This window comes from Hyaena hyaena, unplaced genomic scaffold (assembly GCF_003009895.1).
Source record: "Hyaena hyaena isolate Hyena2069 unplaced genomic scaffold, ASM300989v1 scaffold_14, whole genome shotgun sequence".
Taxonomy (NCBI): domain Eukaryota; kingdom Metazoa; phylum Chordata; class Mammalia; order Carnivora; family Hyaenidae; genus Hyaena; species Hyaena hyaena.
Window position 1 is genome coordinate 6,284,958 of NW_024080646.1, and position 18,544 is coordinate 6,303,501.

The 18,544-nt window shown below is 42.5% G+C and overlaps 1 protein-coding gene across 1 annotated transcript in view; it reads right to left on the bottom strand.

The window, feature by feature from the left end:
* The window catches only part of COLEC12 (collectin subfamily member 12), a 205,044-nt gene extending 188,487 nt beyond the window's left edge, over positions 1–16,557 (bottom strand). The window contains exon 1 of the mRNA XM_039218332.1: positions 16,320–16,557. Coding sequence (XP_039074263.1) covers positions 16,320–16,326 — 7 coding nt within the window. The 5' untranslated portion in view covers positions 16,327–16,557. The remainder of the gene's footprint in view (positions 1–16,319) is intronic.
* Between the last annotated feature and the right edge of the window lie 1,987 nt (positions 16,558–18,544).

Consider the following 18,544-nt stretch of genomic DNA (forward strand, 5'->3'; position numbering starts at 1 on the left):
TGCAGCACTTAGTCTGACTGACTCCTCTCTCCTTCCTGAAATTTCCCTGGGAACTTCAAGTGTCTCATATTTTTGTTACTAAAACAGTTTAGCTGTGTCTCCAAATTAACATACTCAAACCCATTATGGGTTCAAGAAAACAAAGGCCTTCCAGGTGACCCCTAATAGGGCTCAAGGAGGATCTCCTGCTTCTTGTTTTAAGCCTCATTCCAAAAGGATCAGGAATTCTTACAGCGACTACTAAAAGAAGACAAACAACTATCTCATTCAACTCTACAACTAGACAGAAAATCATGACCCCTGAGGGGTACAAGTCAAGTACCACAGATCCCATCTCATTTGGATGATCAGGGAAGGTCTCACAGGGAGGCAGCTTAAATGAGTCTTCTTAACGTTTTTTCTTTGGAGGAAAAAACAATTTTGGAAACACTGCATAATATATTCCTTTCTTGGCAATTCATAAGGGTTTTTGAACTATGAGAGACCTGAGAAGTGCTAAGAGAGAGAAAAAGAACTTGTTTAACTTTGTTTTACTCTCTTTTCACCAGTTGATCTTAGAATCCTCTTCTCCTATCCTTAAAAGCCAGGTGAATTCGGTCAGGTAACACTTATCTATTGTTCATTTGCATAGTTGGCCCCCAAAGCCCTCTGCCATGTTTCCCCAGCTGTGTAGCCAACAAACAGCCCATTCAAGCTGATGGTGGAGCCAGGCATTTAGGGGACTGAGAAAGACAAAGAGGCTAGAACTGATGGCTCTGTGGCTGCATGGGCAACCCACATCAGGCTACACAAACCCCACGAGAGAGGACGAGGTCAAGTATTCTTAATGCCTAAACACTTTGTTGTTGTTTTTTTTTAAGTTTATTTTGAGAAAAAGAGAGAGCTAGAGAGAGAGCATGAGCCAGGGAGAAGCAGACAGGGGGTGGGGGGAGGGAAGGAGAGAGAGAGAGAGAAGAGAGAAAGAATCCCAAGAAGGCTCCGTGCTGTCAGTGCAGAGCCTGACAAGGGCTCTATCCCACGAACCTTGAGACCATGACCTGAGCCAAAATCAAGAGTCAGATGCTTAATCCACTGAGCCACCTAGGCACCAGCTCTTTTTTTTTTTTTTAAGTTTACTTATTTTGAGAGACAGAGAGAAAGTGAGAGCAATGCCTGAAGATTTTAGAGGGGAAAAGACTACATTTCGGCCCACAGTAGCGGACAGACGGGTTTGATAAAGATAAATAAGCCTGACATGATGTGCAACATTGCATTCTATTCTCAAAACTTTTTCCTCACACTCTGTAGACCCAAGGGAAGTACATCCTGGACTATCTTAATAGCACCAAGGGCTCTCAAAAGTGGTGTTCTTAAATAAAGATATTCTCCCTAAAGAATATCCAGTCCCCTCAGCAACTTGCCACTTTCCAGAATCTGTCTCTGACACCACCTTACCTACACATCTGCTGCACCCCTATACAAGCAAGAATTTGGCTAAGATGAAAGACCTCTAACCTGATCCCTGCTTGTGACAGCAGTTTGTCTGCAGGGAGGACATAACCTTAACATATAAAACAAGTTTAAAACAATGTGGGATTTATATCTATAGGCACATGCTTTCTAGGCTTCCACAGCTGTATTTCGGCATTTTTGTTTCAATACCTATGGAGTACCCGGTCTTCGGTTTGCCTGTTTCAAAATGTGATTTTTATTTATTTTCTTTACTTTCCTTGGTATCTGGCACAGAGCCACACTGGCCAGAGGTTTCATGACAGAGAACACTGAAGAGAATTCTATTGATGATTGACAGCTTTGAGCCTCGCAATTTCAGGGTACCATGTGTTCAAGTGAGGATGTTCCAATCAACTTGAGGACCAAGTGTGTGATACCCTACAGTGATAATATACCTCTCCTTCCCCTACACTCCCTTTGTGTCAGTGTGACAGCACTTTCCCCAATCTATCCCATGTTCCAGTTCCTGGTTTTCATGACACCAGATAGAAAGCCATTTGAAAACAGGAAACTTGTCATGTTGTACCCTCAGCAACTAGTACATTTATGGCATGTTATAGGTACTCAATAGTTATTGAAACTCAGCAGATTAGAGTTATATCTATCCAGTTATGTCTATCTCTACTACCAGCTGATGAACTCCTAAAGGAAAGAAATTAAATCTTTCTCATTTTGAATATCTACCACGTTTGGGGAAGGTAAGAGAACTAATATTTAGTTAATACCTCCCATATGTCAGACACTTCTTACTCATTATGTTTTTCTGTTTTAAGATGGGGAAACTAAGGCTCAGAGGAGTTTCATAACTTGACCCCAGGTCTCACAGCTTGTGAGAAGTCAGACCAAGACCAAGACCCAGAATCTGGTGGGGTTGGGGGGCAAGTTGCACACCATGAGGACCCCATAGACCCAAGAAACTGAACCCTGTGCTAGCAGCAGAAAAGCTAAGATGCAATGCTTTACACCACAGAATCCTGAAACTGCTGAGGATTTGGGATGCAGGTCACACTCTAGAAGGAGAATCTACGTAAGGCTAAAAGAGGACTAGATGCACATATATTTAAGACGCAGTTGCCTATAACCAAAAAGACTGATGGTAAATGTTGGCAAGGATGTGCAGAAATTAGAACTCTCATATGCTACTACTGGTGGACATGTAAAATGGTACAGCCACTTTGGGAAATGGTCTGGCACTTCTTCAGAAGGTTAAGCATAGAGACACCATATGATCCAGCCATTCCACTTCTCGGCATACACCCAAGAGAAATGACAACACATGATCACACAAAAACTTGTACACAAACGTTTATAGCAATATTAGTCATAACAGAAAAAGGTGGAATCACCTTGAATGTGCACAAAATGATGAATGGAGAAATTAGGGTAGAGCCATGCAATGCAGTATTACTCAGCCATAAAAAGGAATGAAATGCTGACACGTGCTACAACATGGATGGACCCTGAACACATTATGCTAAGTGACAGAAGCCAGTCATGAAAGACTGCTTATTGTGTGACTCCATTTATATGAAATGAAATGTCTACATTAGACAAATTCACAGAGTTGGAAAGATTAAAGGTTGCCTACAACTAGAGGTTTTAGGGGAAAATGGGGGGTGACAGCTAATGGGTATGGGGTTTCTTTCTTGGGTGACAAAAGTGTTCTAAAATTTATTGTAATGATGGTTGCAAAACCTGTGACTATACAAAACAAAAAAAACGTTTTAAAAAATCCATTGACTTGTATACTTTAAATGGTTTGTGTCATTTATGGGTTAAAAAAAAAAAAAAAAAAGCAGTTGGACCTCCCAAGTCCCCCACCAAGCGAAGTGACTGGCTCTCCCTGACTATAGCAGAAGACCTAAGTTTATTATTCAGAGAAGTCAGAAACAAAAGATCTCTTGTCTAGAGGACACCAGGAACAGCTGAGATGAGAAGACTGCAATGGAATCAGAGAAAGGGTGAACATTTGCACACTCAATGTCCAGACACGGGGTCCTCCTCTCCCACTCAGTCAACCAGACTACACCCTCGAGGCCAAAGACTAGAAGGCTCTTCCTGGGAAATATGACCAGTTAAGAGAAAAATAAATGAATGACTCTGATTCTGGGTGGTCCCAAGTGGAACAACTCAGCCAGTTCAGCCTAGAGTGACAGTCATAGTTCATAAAACCCACCAAAACAAAGACGTTCTAATTAACCTTTACAATAGTCTGCTCTTACTAACGAGAAGACACCAGACATCTGATACAGCCTCGAATATGAAAAAACAAAGATGAACATAAAGAAACCAGATAGGGGTGCCTAGGTGGCTCAGTTAGTTAAGTGTCCAATTTCGGATAGGGTCATGATCTCACGATTTGTGAGTTGGAGCCCCTGGTTAGACTCTGTGCTGACAACATGAAGCCTGCATGGGATTCTCTCTCTCTGCCTCTCTCTCTCTGCACCACCGACCCTTGCTCATGAACACGCATTCTTTCTCTCTCAAAATAAATGAATATTAAAAAAAAAAAAGACAGGAAACCAGATAAAGAAATTTGGAGGAAAGACGTGATGTGAGATGATAAAAATTTCAAAAAATGTTCTACCAATATCCTCAAAGAGATAAGAGAAGATAATGTATCCATAAAATTAGAATAGGATGGTACAATAAAAAAAGAACCATCAGAGAAAAAGAAAAAGTTCTTGGAAATTATAAGTATGATCACAAAGGGGCACCTGGATGGCTCAGCTGGTTAAGTGTCTGACTCTTGATTCTGGCCAGGTTGTGATCTCCTGGTTCATGAGATTGAGTCCATATAAGACTCTGCACTGACTGTGTGGAGCCTGACTGGGATTCTCTCTCTCTCCCTCTCTCTCTCTTTCTCTGCCCCTGCCCTGCTCATGCTCTAAATAAATAAATAAATAAATAAATAGTATTTTTTAAAGAGTATGATCACAAAAATAAAAACTTAATAGAAGAGTTGGAAAATAGAGATGAAATATTCCAGAGGTTCAGAGGGAAGGGAAACAAAGAGCAAAAACAAACAAACAAAAAGAATCAATTCAGTGGATCCTGACAGGTGTTTTAGGTAAAAGAAGAGAGGCAGAGAATCATCAGAGGAAGAACTAAACAAAAATTTTCAGCACTGAAGTATTTGAGTCTTCAGAGTGAAAGGGCCAATTTCTTCCCAGAAAGAGATCTGCTCCAAGGCACATCACTGTAAAATTTTGGAACATGGAGGACAAAAGGAAAATCCTAAAAACTTCCAGACAGGAAAGTTTATTTTTTTTAAATTTTCTTTAACATTTATTTATTATTGACAGACAGTGAGAGACAGAGCACGAGCAAGGGAGGGGCAGAGAGAGGGAGACACAGAATCTGAAGCAGGCTCCAGGCTCTGAGCTGTCAGCACAGAGCCTGACACGGGGCTGGAACCCACGAACCGTGAGATCATGACCTGAGCCGAAGTCAGATGCTTAACTGACGAACCAAGACAGGAAAATTTAAAAGCTTACAAGAAAGGAAAGGAGAGGGGAAGGGAGGGGGGAGGGGGGAGGGAGGAAGGAAGGAAGGAAGGACAAAAACCGCAAAACTAAAAGAAAATAGATCAGTGCCCTCAAAAATTCTAAGGCTCAATTATTTCCTACATGGAAATCTCTCCAGTGAATGAGTAGGTTATACAAAGATCTCTTCAGACCTACAGACTCTCCAAAAATGTACTTCTTATGAACACTTTCTTCGAGACATTAGAGAATGCATTCCACTAAAATAAGGAACAAAGAAAAATATGTGTGTGTGTATCCATGTGCATGCACACATGTGTATACCTTAATCTAACCCTAACCCTGAGTAGGTCAGAGAGCTCCAGGAAAGATTTTTTCAAAAAGATGGAAATGAGAGAATATTTACTATAGGTGAACACATGTGTAGAGATTCAGAAAAGCGGAAGAGACACTGGGGATAAACGATGATGTATATATACATAGGAAGCTAAGCAAATAAAATGAGGATTATTAACTCCAGAGGAAGAAAGTTATGCATGAAAGAAATATGACTCAGCTGTGAATAGCATTTATATCATTATAGTAATATAAACACTGAATGCTGATTTAATCAAGATTGTGATGTAACAATTTTGGAAACAGAAGGCATCCATAAGGGTTGTTAGGTGGAAATGAAGGATGAAAGAACTTTATCGGCTATAAAGGGAAGTCAATATATAATGCCTAAACCCCAAATAACAGTAGTACTAATAGTAAGAAGGAGGAGGAGGAGACCATAAGCATTTCACTTAAAAGATAAGGGGTTGTGACAGATCATCCGCATAAAGGACTACCAACAACTCTTTCCATCCCTCCACGTGCAAGCTCATTTCCACTCTCTTGAATCTGGGAGAGCCCTGTGACTTGCTTTGGCTGATGGAATTTGTCAGACGTAGCAGTGGGTGGCCTCAGGAACTGGGTCCTAGATGCCTTTCAGCTTCTGTTTTCACTCTCCCCTTGTGGCAACTACCTGCCATGTGAAATGTCCCCCTACTGTGCTGGACTGAAGGTCCTCTGGGAGAGAAGATCTCTGGAGGGTGCGAGATGATGAAAGGCAGGAAGCCATTCCAACAACCCTGCTGATGCCTAGCCATGGAGGTGTGGCTGGCCAGCCTGGTCAACGCCTCAGGAAGTAGAGGCTGACCTGAATCACAGAATCCTGAACAAATACACAGCTGCTGTTTTACGCTACAGGGTTTGGGGATGGTTTGTTAGGCATCAGTGGATAACTGCAAGAAAAGTAAATGCCAAAAGAAAATGCTAAAAATGTTCTCAAGAAGTTCCCTCTGGGGACTTGAAAATGATGACATGAAGGTGGACTGGGAAGGAAACTGCTGTTTTTCATAATAAATCTCAACCGTAATAAATATTTTTTGACTCTTCAAACTATGTACATCTCTAACTTTGATTTAAAAAAATAAAGCAAACAAAACAAAGGAATGTGGGTGGAAGATAAAAGTCAGGTAGACAAAAATCAAAGTGATGACAACCAGAAAAAGGTCCAAAGTCCACCCTGCTCCAAAGAGCCAGCATGAACAGTTCAGCCTGAAGCAACAGATAAGAAGTTTGGACTTAAATCCCTGGCACAAAGTATGTTCTGACAAATGCCAAATTGAACAGAACAGGTTCAGACTTCCTTAGGAGCCAGACTGAAGGTCCGTGGACAGAAGCTAGGCTCAGTGATGCTGTCCACAAGCGTGTATCCATCGGCTACTCTATGCTGTTTCTACCTCGATGCAGTCCCAGCTCTTGTACACCCATCACTGTTAGAACACAACAGCACAGTCTCACCGGCTGTTAGAATGCTTCACTAACATTCACTGCTTCCAAACCAGCTGGTGAACATGCGCTGCTGTAAGCATTCCTGCAAGTTGTTCCTGTGGGTACCCACCACCCCCACCCACCTTAGCAGATCTGGGTGGCTCGGACTGGAGAAAATGCCCCTGCATCCCTAGAGCCAAATACCCAGTGTCATCTGGACCCTTGAGTCTACAGTTGCCCTCCACTGGCCACTGCTGTGTGGAGGCACTTTCAAGGCGCATTAGTGGTCTGTGGAAACTGTGGCCTCCACAGAATGTCACCTGGGTTACTAAATATGTTAGGCATCTCATTGGACACCACTGTGCTGTTCGGGGAGACTTTTCTCCTAATGCCAGACTGATGTACTGGTAAAGTTTGGGCTTTGGAATTAGAAGACCTAGGTTTGAACACCGGCTCCACCTCGTCCTGGCAAGATAAACTCAGGGCTGCCTCTCACTGTCCCATAAGATGGGACCAATAATTACTATCTCACTTATTGTTGGGAGGCAAACAGGAATTGATATGTGGAAAACATCCAACACATATTTAGTGCTTAATAAATATGATGGGTCTTTCTAAGTAAGGGGACAGAGGTGGTAAATGGCTACTCTGCTTTAAGGACAAAAGTAAGTATCACAGAACTTGATGTTCATGAAATACAAGATAGCTTTAGGTTTGGGTAGGGACCACTTCTTTTTCATGTTTGAGAGAAAGAAAGAGAGACAGAGAGAGAGAGAAGGAGAGCGAGAGAACACACCAGACCAGCGGGGAGGGGTAAAGGAAGGAGGAGAGAGAGAGAGAAAGGAGAGGATCTAAAGCAGGCTCAGCAAGAAGCCCAACACCGGGCTTGATGTTGGGGCTCGATCTGAGCCAAAATCAAGAGTCAGAGGCTAAGCCAACTGAGCCATCCAGGCACCCCAGGTAGGAGCTACTTTAGTGATCAAGTTTCAAAAGACTCAAAGCTCCAGTCTGAAGTGAGCTTTGGGGAGGTCAACAGCAGGGAAGTTTGAATAGCAAGAGTAGTATGTGGGCTGGGTTCAATTTGGGCTCTTGCTAACTGGCACTGAAGTATCTATCTGATATTAAAGATTTACCTTAACAAATTTGGGCTATAAAAACTGAAGACAGACATTCTTTTTATTGTTGCTGTTCTATTATTATTATTATATTTTTGAGAGAGAGAGAGAGAGAGAGCGTGAGTAGGGGAGGGGCAGAGAAAGGGAGATAGAATTTGAAGCAGGCTCTGTGCTGACAGCTCAGAGCCTGACCCAGGGCTTAAATCCACAAACTGCGAGATCATGATCTGAGCTGAAGTCAGATGCTTAATCAACTGAGCCACCCAGGCAACCCAAGACAGACATTCTTTAACCCTGATTTAACCCTAAGAGCCATACTAGTACTATCTACCCTGGGTTCATAGCTTTATAAGTATAAAACCTAACGTGGCCCCTTGTATACTTTGCTTTGCCTATTGGAATTTCTGGGCCACAGTTGTTAAGTATTCTGCAAGTGAATGAGCTCAGTGCAGTGTAATGTAATACCGAAGTTCAGTATAATTTTAATGGGGTAATTAGATCTGCCTTCCAGGCCTCCCCACTACCCCACTACAAATGGATAAAGGAATTTGTAGCAATTTAAATACTTGTAGATTACTCCAAATATTACAGAAGATTTATTCCGATTATTCAGCTGCTTTCCCAATTTTATGTTTTATAACAATAGGATCACTTTTTGGTTGAATAGTATGTCATTTTTTTAAGTCAATATTATAGGCATAAAATGACTCTAATTTCTGGTACAACTTATGGTTCTGATGCTTGTAAAAACAGCAGATACTTGTTTTTAGGGTAAAGAGAGACACCATACCTTTTTCCTTCCTTTATATTCCAACAAAATTTAAGTCATTTTTTTTGTTATTTACCCCTAAATTAGTAGTGGAAGCTAAACCAGATTTCCCCTGGGAGCCAACTGTAACAATTTAAAAAGGAAGAAACAAATATGATACTCAAAACATTGATCCTCACATCTACCATTCATGGGCAACTACAGGGCAGGGGACATGCCTCACTTTGTTTTATGATGGACCCCCTAATACAATCACATTGTCAGGTTAATAATGAGAAAGTCCAGAACAGATGAATCACTACCTCAAATTTTATAAGGGCTCTGAAAGGGCCTCAAATACATGGGTCATTTGTCAAGAAAAACTAATGCCATCCATTTCTCTGGAGGCATGCAAAAAATAAGTGGTCTTTGTTAAAAATCCCCCCCAAAATAATAAATAAATAACTGATACATCTGTTTGGTTTTGAAATCACTTATCTTTTTGTTTATCTAAATAATTATGTCAAAGTGACATATTATAATTACAAATAATGAACCAACACTGAGCTTAGGAGACAAAGTTTGAGAAAACTGTGTGATCTTCTCTCACCTCCTACACTGAAATGCCACACTTCAAGGTTTTGTGGTACCCGGATGCACCATTTCCCTCTTCAATTACAGTTAGAATAATGCAATATGAAATATGAGATATAATTCAAGATAATGAATCAGCTGGCATCATCCCTTCAAATGAAAATATCCCCATTTTCAGCCAGGTTGCCCTCTCCTCCTGTGTCCTCCAGCAACATTCATCTGAACCTCATATTGGGCACTTTTCACCTTTTACCTTAGATTCCAATTATTTATGCATAAGCCTTACCCTGCCCAAGAGACTACAAGTTCTTTGGGGACAGGAGCTATATAACATACTAAATAATGTAGATAATATACTTTATAATGTACTAAATATTTGAATATATCTCAATCTATGCTAAATGAATATCTGAATATATTTAATATAAAGAATATTTAAACATATTTAAATAATATATTAAATAAAGAATAAGTGAAAGCTAGTTACGATTTGGTGGCCCAATCATAAATAATAAATACAAATATGACAACTTAGTGGGAAATCAACACTACCAGTGAAATAGACGTGATCTCATACAGTTAAAAAAAATACATATACATGCCTCTGTCCTAATGCTTCCTTAGAGACGAATTTGTTTTATGTTTTGATTCTTTGATGTCATATTTTTACTGGATAAAGCTGGACACTGGATCTGAGATACAAATCTTTAAAAATATTATGTCTTTATTAGTAGCCACCTGAACAATAATGCTCCTGGAAATTTCATGCTCTTGGGCAAATGTATTTACAAATATCTAATCAATTTTCTACCACTACCACAAATGAGAAAATTGTACGACTTTACCATAGCTTACAAACTCACTATAAACATGGTCCCTGCATTTTCAGTATGGCTGGTTTTTATACATTACGATGATGACAGTAACACAAGAGACAACAGCTAGAGATAGACCAATGTGAACACTGTTCCTATAGAAAGCACAGCTCCCTCCAGTCTCTGAGGTCAGCTTTAACACATTTGTGATTTGAAAATTACTTTCCTTTCAAAACAGAGCTTTTTTCTTCATGGTATAAATTGTATCATTTGATTAACTTAATCAAGTCTCTGGCATTTCTATTATTGCCTGGAGGAAGCAGCAGGTTATAAGTACACAGTATAACAATAATTAAAATGTCTTGAGTTTTCATTAAGTGCTAGACACCATTCTAAACAACCTATACTAGCCTATTTAATCCTCCACACAACAAACAAGTAAAAACAGCACTGAGTAGATGCCATTACTATCCCCCACTTGACAAAGAAGGAAACCAGGCGCTGTGTTCCTAACCAGGGGAGGTTAGGTAATCTGCATGTGGTTACCAGGTCCTCTGGTTTCAGAGCCCACACTCCTTGCCACCACACTAAAATTATCAGGTTCAACTCCTGGGATCACTATGTATAATTACATCTTATGAAATGGTTATATTTTAAAGTATGCATTATCAACTATAAAGTTGGACTATTTTGCCTGTGAATAATACATTGCTATATAAATAAGCTAGTTTCCTAAAATTTCTATGGAACAAGGAAGTGATTTAGGCCCAAAGAAGTGCAACTACTTCCACAAAAGCCAAGCACAAGTCAAACAGAATGTCAAACATCCCATCTCTCAAGCTGGTGAATAGGACCTCATGTGATACCGAGGTATAGTTCCAAACCATTTATTCAAGGAAGCACAAAGGAGTCATATTTGATATAGCCAAGTCCAATAAATTTACTTAATTTATAAACCTTCTCCCATGCTGAAAAGCACACTTCCTTTATACTCTAGAGAATACTGACTGAATATTCATGATAAATTCAGGGGTTTGCTCTTTGGCGTCTTAATTTGGTATTACTAATTTCTGTTCAGATTGGCCTTCACTGCCATATAATTACAAAGGTCCCTTAAGCAATCAGCAGGATCTTTTCAACTCACTATATTGATTTGGGCTCTTCAAATATCATTCACTTAAACAGAAATCAAATCACTGATTGATTGAAAAGTTACCTCCCTCAAGCTTTGTTGCTATGGTTAAAAACAGTGTTGTCAGTAGTAACACAGAAATACTTTCTATGAAGAATGTCTGTACTTCTTTATCCCTTGCTCAAAATGTTTATTTACTAGCAGTACTGTTTTATTTTTATTTATTTTTCTTATAACTGATCACCTACTGGTGGTTACAGTCTACTCTTGAATATGACACTCTGACAATGTTCTATTGTTTCATGCAAGCCTGTCAGCAAGACCGGTGCAGAGGCTGTTTTCACAGTTGTTGGCTTCAGTGTGCCATTCACATTCAATCAGTCATAAGCAAAACCTCTCAAAAGATAAACTCTACATACAGCAATGACCTTGGAATATGATTTATCTTTTGCAAGAGCTTCTGTCTAATGAAGATCTTCTAGTGGCTGGCTGAAGAGCACATCAATTTCTTCAGACCTTTGATGCCAAGTTATTACCGGTCTGAGTCCAGATGGCAGGACTTTATCTTGCTCACTTAGTATCTAGTGGAATGTGGCACACAGTTAGTACTTAACAAAGGTGTGTTTACTGAGTGGAATATTAGGGTTTGGCTAGGAAGAAGTCTAAGCAAGAGGTGCAACATGTGCATTCTGGAGTCAGACTGAGTTCGAATACTTGTTTTTCCCACTGACCTGCTAGGTGCCCTTAGACAAGTAACTACACCTCTCTGAGCCAAACCTTTCCTATCTACAAAATGGAGAAAATAAGAACACTTGGGTGGGCAGGTGCTCGATAAATGTTAGCTATTATTAGAGAGAAAAATAACAGATGGGCATATTAAGTGGCCATCAGTGACTCCTAAGAAGTTGTTAGTGAGCATAAACCGTGGTTCAGATCAACCTTGCCTGTGGCATTTATCTTCCACTTCCTTGAGGCCATTGACGGGAACTCTGGAAGCTGAGAGGGAGCGAGCCTATGACTTCAGAATGGCAGAAGATGGAAAGGGCAGAAACAGCCTGGTAGAGCTGACCCCACGGTGGGGGTAGGCTCCTCACAGATGATTACCTCCCAGACCTAGAATGCTGTCCACCCTCCACCCCCTCCCCGACAGCCTGATTCTCTTCACTCAGACTCACCAGCTGAAGCTCTAAAGCACCATGGGTACATACGGCCGGCAAGAAGTCTGTGCTCTGCCACCACTCTGGGCCTCCTCTCCCAGGACCCCACCCATTCTTCCCACCATGTGGAGACATGTGTCAGATTTGCCCCCTGAGAGATTACTCACATTCTGCATTTACCTGAGGCAAAATATACTTTTTTTCTATCACAAAACTTAAATGTCTATTTTCTCTTCTGAAAACATACTTTGGCAGCAGCTGTGCCAACTGTTTTAAAATACTATTTTAATAAGTGTTAATTCAGAAAATTAGACATCTAGTTATGCTGTAGCTTGAAAGCTATCATCTGCCAGCTTGTCTCAGTCACACCCTTATCAGTAGATGAGCTTAGTGGTAAAGGCAGGGGAGGGGGCATGGGAGCAGTCCTAGGAAACTGCAGAGACCACAGAAAAGATCTATACTTAGCAATAATTAAACCTCAGATTAAGAATGTTAAGCATCCCCAAACTAATGAAAAGTCAAAAGTATAATTAGATTGTAAATTCACCTTCCAGAGGAAGGGCAGCCCCAATTCCACATCAGTGAAGGGGAAAAGGCCTCATCTTATTTCCATTTCCCTTCAGAAAACATGATGCTTTCAATGCAGCTGGCCCTTACACACTTGTTTGCTTATCCTAGTTAAGGACAAAAAAAATCTGAGAGAGACAGTGGTAAAGCAAGGAGTCCATGAGTCCAGAAAAACAACTAGCAATAGACATATACTGCTTACTAGTGCATTTTTAAAGTATTATTGCCAAGAGTATTTCAGAGATGTTTATATACAAGTGCACAAAAATAAGCAGCTGTAGACTATGTTTTGATGGCACTAACCTCCTCCCTGTGTTAAATCAGAACAGTGGTTTGGACCACTGTGGTCCTGGGTGCTAGTGGTTGTTTTGGGCCATCTCTTAGGCAACAAGTGCTGATGCATTAAAACTCACCAATATTCCCAACTTTCAGAACTAGAAATGTGATTTAATAATTACACACCTAACTCTGGAGGAGTCAGATTCCTTCAAACAGAATGTGACTATTTATCCAAAACCATGAGATTTATGGTGTAGTATAGCTAATTGAAAATGAAATTGGAAATAAAACCAACTTCATGTTTTAATCAGTTTGAAAGACTTTGAGTATCGCAGCACAAGGCAAGTAATTTTCTTCTGGAAAATATATAATGATGTCATTATTTTGGTACTTGTGACTCCAGAGATGGAGGAAATAGAGACGAGTATTTGCTGTATACAACAGATAGGTGGCGCTGTGGCTCACAGCAGATGTGGAATTACACTCCAAAAACTATGTAATTTATTACACAGACCATGTCCCAGGTTGAAACGGCAGATTAGAAAGTCAAGTAGGTACCTTATAAAGGAATATGACTCGCACAGGAGCTAAATTTTTGCTTTGACAAAAAAAAGTTCTGTAACTTCTAAGGAATCCACTAATTTTCTACTTCTCTAAAAATGTTAATACTTGAAGCATTTGCAAGTTTTGTTATTTACTTAACAATAACAACGAGACATAATCACAAACCCAAGGAAAACTTTGGATTGCTTACCTATGGCAAATTGTCAAAATAATTCCACTTCGTAAAGGCAGCTTTCCTCCTTGGCTAGAAATACACTCTCTGCTTGGCTTCAGAAGCCTCGTGTCCAATTTCTTGGATCCACCCCCTTCCTGACTGCTGCACTCACCTACTATGGGTTACTTGGCTACTTAGTTGTTTGAGATTTACTATTCTTCTTCACCAGAAGTTATCATACCTGGTGTCCTAGGCCTTTCTAGGCAACACAGAAACTGGCAAAGCTTGTCGTTACTTCCTTCCACACTCCTGGATGCCAATTCTTTTATGTTCTAGACTCAGTTTCCATATCTGTAATGTAGGGGTTAAAATGCCTACCTCACATTGTTGAGGATTAATTGATAGAGTGCTTGTAGAGGGTATAGCACAGTGGTTGACACTTAGTAGGTACTAAAAATTATTACCGTCCTCTCCCCCACCTCACTGACCAGACAAACGAATGTAAAATATATGGCCATAGTTGGTGAGCAAACCTCTTACAGAATATTTCCTTTGAAAAGAGGCCTTCAAGGCGAATAGTCTACCCTGGGATTCACCAGTACCATATTCTCCCTACCTCACTGGGATGGAAGGTAAGTGGGGCCTTCAGGCAGTGCCTGGATCACAGAGGGTAGGCAATGAGCCTTCTCCAAGGGGTCTGCAAGCTGGTCCAGAATGCATCGTAAACCTCACAAATAATACATATAGGACTTTCAGGCGTGAAAAATCCTGGGCAGATTTGAAATAACACTTAAAAATACCCAAATTGCAGGAATGGTCATTTACCCAGTAAAAAAGCATTAAGATTTTCAGGGTTCAGGAGCCCACAGAGGAGCTGATGGAATGAGCAGTTGGCTTATCTTCCCAAAAGTTCAAAAACTACTGGACTCAGGGACCAGCAATAGGAAGATTAATTTCTGGCTAAAATGAGGGTAACTGAGCCCCAGAGTAACATTTAGCCATGCGAACTCTTTCCTTTCTGGGAGGATCCTTCAATCAGTGCTAGCCAAGGAAAGTGCGAGTTTCCCAAAATGTAAATGAGAGAAACCGAGTGGGAATAGAAGGAACACACACCACTGCGTTCTGAAATTCCCTAGCCAGAAAATTGTATCGTATCTTTCGTTTCTCTTCTGGGGAGGGTGACTTTTCACCTGCAGTTCAGTCCCTGCCCTTCCTAGAGTCTCCTGACGAGGAAACGAACACCTTGGAAGGGCAGCTAATTGGTAGGACATTATCTCTCCGGATAGCTTAGCGAGAACTTCCTTCTAGAGAACGCTAGAGGCAAAAGTTGCTTTCCAAGCGTGTGGGGCTCCCCAGGCACCTCCCTCGGACGGCTGCCCTGGCAACTCAAAGCGATCGCATCGCGTGGTCTCTGGTGGCTGGAAACTCGGTCACCGCGGTCACATGGCATTTCGCACCCAGCCCCCTCACTCAAGCTTGTCCCCTGTTATCCTAGCACAAAACTAGAAACTCGAGTCCTGTGTAAACACCACGCCAGGCCATTCCGAAACGATTCCCCTTTGATGCCTGTTGTAATTATTTATCTCACATATAAATCAGAATTCTGTTGACCAAACGCCATGTCTCTGATAAACAGAAGGCTGCCCCGCGAAGCCCTTATCCTTGCGATTCCGCTTAAAGGTATGCTAACTTGTGACACTTCCTAAACCCGCCTGCAGAGGACACCGCCCAGGAGACGGTCAACGGAATGATGTGTGTCACCTCTGAACACACGTGGGCACACCAACTGCACAGGCGGGCACATGGAAGGGACGCGGAACCCAGAGCAGTGCAGTTATTTTCTAATCGGTGGGTCTGATGGTGAAAGATGCCAAACGCACTTTCCGAGCCAGCTGAACTCCGCGGGCACCTAATCACTGCCAGATGTGGGGAGGGCGCACCAAGAACATCCCCGAGTCCCGGAGGAAACACCCGGCCGGCAGCCCGTCGACTCCTCGCACAGGGAAACAGCACGAGCCGGGAGGAGAGGACCCCCAAACACTGTGTGGAGCGCCGCAGAGCGGAAAACGGACTGGGAGGAGTGAGGATGCCTCCACTCTCCTCGGCATGTTTTTTCAATTAAAAAGTTGGGAACTGGAATCTGTAAACAACGACTTGGGGCTTCAAACTACTTTGCTGAGAGACACGATGGGGAGGGGAATACTTGCACGCTCCAAAACCCCGAACCTCTAGGTCTCCTGCCTCGCGGAACTTCGGGGCACAGGAGCGCCCCGCGCGCGCACGCACGGTCCCCGCGCCGCATCTCCTCCCGCCCTCAGCCCGGAGAAAATTCGCGCAACTTGCATCTCCTCCCCCTCCCGCGCGTCCCGAAGCCCGCCCTGCGGGCGGAGAGCCCAGCGCAGCCCGCCGCCGCCCTACCTTTCATGGTGACCGAGGAGACGCACTGCCAGCCAGGGAGCTCAGCGCAGCGGAGAAAGTTCGCGCTAAACAGAGGGTCACTGCGCGTCCATGGCAGCCGCGCCGCGCCGTCGGCCGTCCGCGCTCGAGCCTTTCCTCGCCGCCACCCGCCCGCGTTCCCCGCTCGGCTCTCTGTGCCGCGGGGCTGCCGCGCGCGCCGCTCACCCCGGGCGGGAGGCGCCGCTCCCGCCAGCGCCCCTCCCCCTGGCCCGCCGGGGCGCGCGGGCCGCTGCGCCCACGCCCCCTCGCGCCCTCCCGCGCCCGCCCCGCCCTCCGGCCTGCGCTCGCCGCTGCCCAGTGGCTTTCTCGCCCGGCCTCTCCCCTGCGCAGTGTCTCGTCCCGGGTCTCCCTTTTCCTCGTCCGACCAGCGGCAGAAGGATGTCGGAAGAAGTCGTCTTCCAGGCGGCCAAATGCTCACCCTCGGTGTGCGCGAAAACTGCCGCTGCTGGTCTTGTTTCTAGACCCCCAAACCACTTAGAGCGTGGGGTGACAGTTGGGGAGCAGCAGTGTCACCGGGGTGGTGGAGTAGGGTTGTCCCTTCCCCAAAAGTCTCTGGGGCATGAAGGGTTAGGATATCAAACCGAGCTGAAAGAGAACGTCTTCGGGGTTCCAGGTTTCCAGGTGCGCTTGTGGACATCCGGAGGAAGAAAGGGGCACGGGCGAGCGCGCTCACTGTCACCCCGGGAGAGCTGTCGCTAAATCCGAAGTCACCGTTAGATGCTCTCCCGACAGAACTCAGACAAGGATTACAACTTTGGATCTTCAAGAACACAGAGACAGAAACCCAAAAAATCCTCTACACTCCCCTTGATTTAGAAAAGTCACCCTTCCACCCACCGCCCCTGGATTGATAAGGTTGAGGGAGGCTGGGATATTGTGTGGCTTTTTAGTAAGTTCCCTCCATTGTGCCCCATCATGTTGTCCCAATGTGGGTTCCCCCACACCTTTTAGAACCTCCGAAGCAGACCCAGTCGTTGCTTTATTGGCTTAAAACTTTAAGTGGTGAGTGGAGCTGTGGGGAGGGAGATGCATAGAGACTTCTACAACGATGAAATGAAAAATCACCATGCACTTACTAACATACCAAAAGGAATATAATTCTGCCTGGGCGGTGGTTACAGCTTTTCTGATTTCCTCTCATGAGGATTTGGTAACACGGTGTAAACAACCCACTGATTCATTCTAAACAGGGAATTCTGCTCTAGAAAAAGGTAGTGCCCAGAAATGAATACATTCTAAAATATTTTAGACTCTCCGTTCCAGAATCCTTCTTTCGTGAACGTCAGGGGGAAACTTGCACATGACTAGCAAAGAAAAAGATTTTTTAAAAAAAACAACACTTTTTATTTCACTTCAGGGGTTGATTAAACTATAGGATCCCTGGGGACTTGTTCTAGCTCCCACAAATGTTACCTGCCTTGTCTTGCTGGGCAAGTGAAGGTGGCTAAAGGAAAACCAGGTTATGGATCCTCAGCCCAGAAGTTACTAATGTTGGAATAAAGGAAATCCATCAGTTTCGTTGTGTAATAATTTCTCCATCTGAAAAATGGAGAGGATTTTGGCTCCAATATTGAGTTAAAAATATCATTTTAAAAACATAAATTATAGCTTGACACCAAAAACAGTAAAAGAAAATACAGATAAATAAGATTTCATTAAAATTTAAAACTTGTGCATCAAATGACACAAAAGACACAGTGTGAAAAGGCCACCCACGGAATGGGAGAAAATATTTGTAAATCACATATTTTGTAAGGGACTAATATCCAGAATATATAAACAATGCCTACAACTCAACAGCAACAAAAAACAACCCAGTTGAAAAATGGGCAAAGGACTCAAACTGGCATTCTCCAAAGATTTACAAATGGCTAATAAACATATGGAAAGATGTTCAACATCCTTAATCATTAGGGAAATGCAAATCAACACCACAATAAGATACCATTTCATATCCATTAGTATGACTATTATAAAAAAAGAAAATTGCTTTTAAAAAAGCAGAAGACAACAAGTGTTGGCAAGGATGTGAAGAAATTAGAACCTTATGCATTGCTGGTAAGAATGTAAAATGATGCAACCACTGTGGAAAACAACATGGTGCTTTTTCAAAACAATGAAACAGAATTATCATATTATCTAACAATACTACTTCTGGATATATGCCCCCAAAGAATTGGAAACAG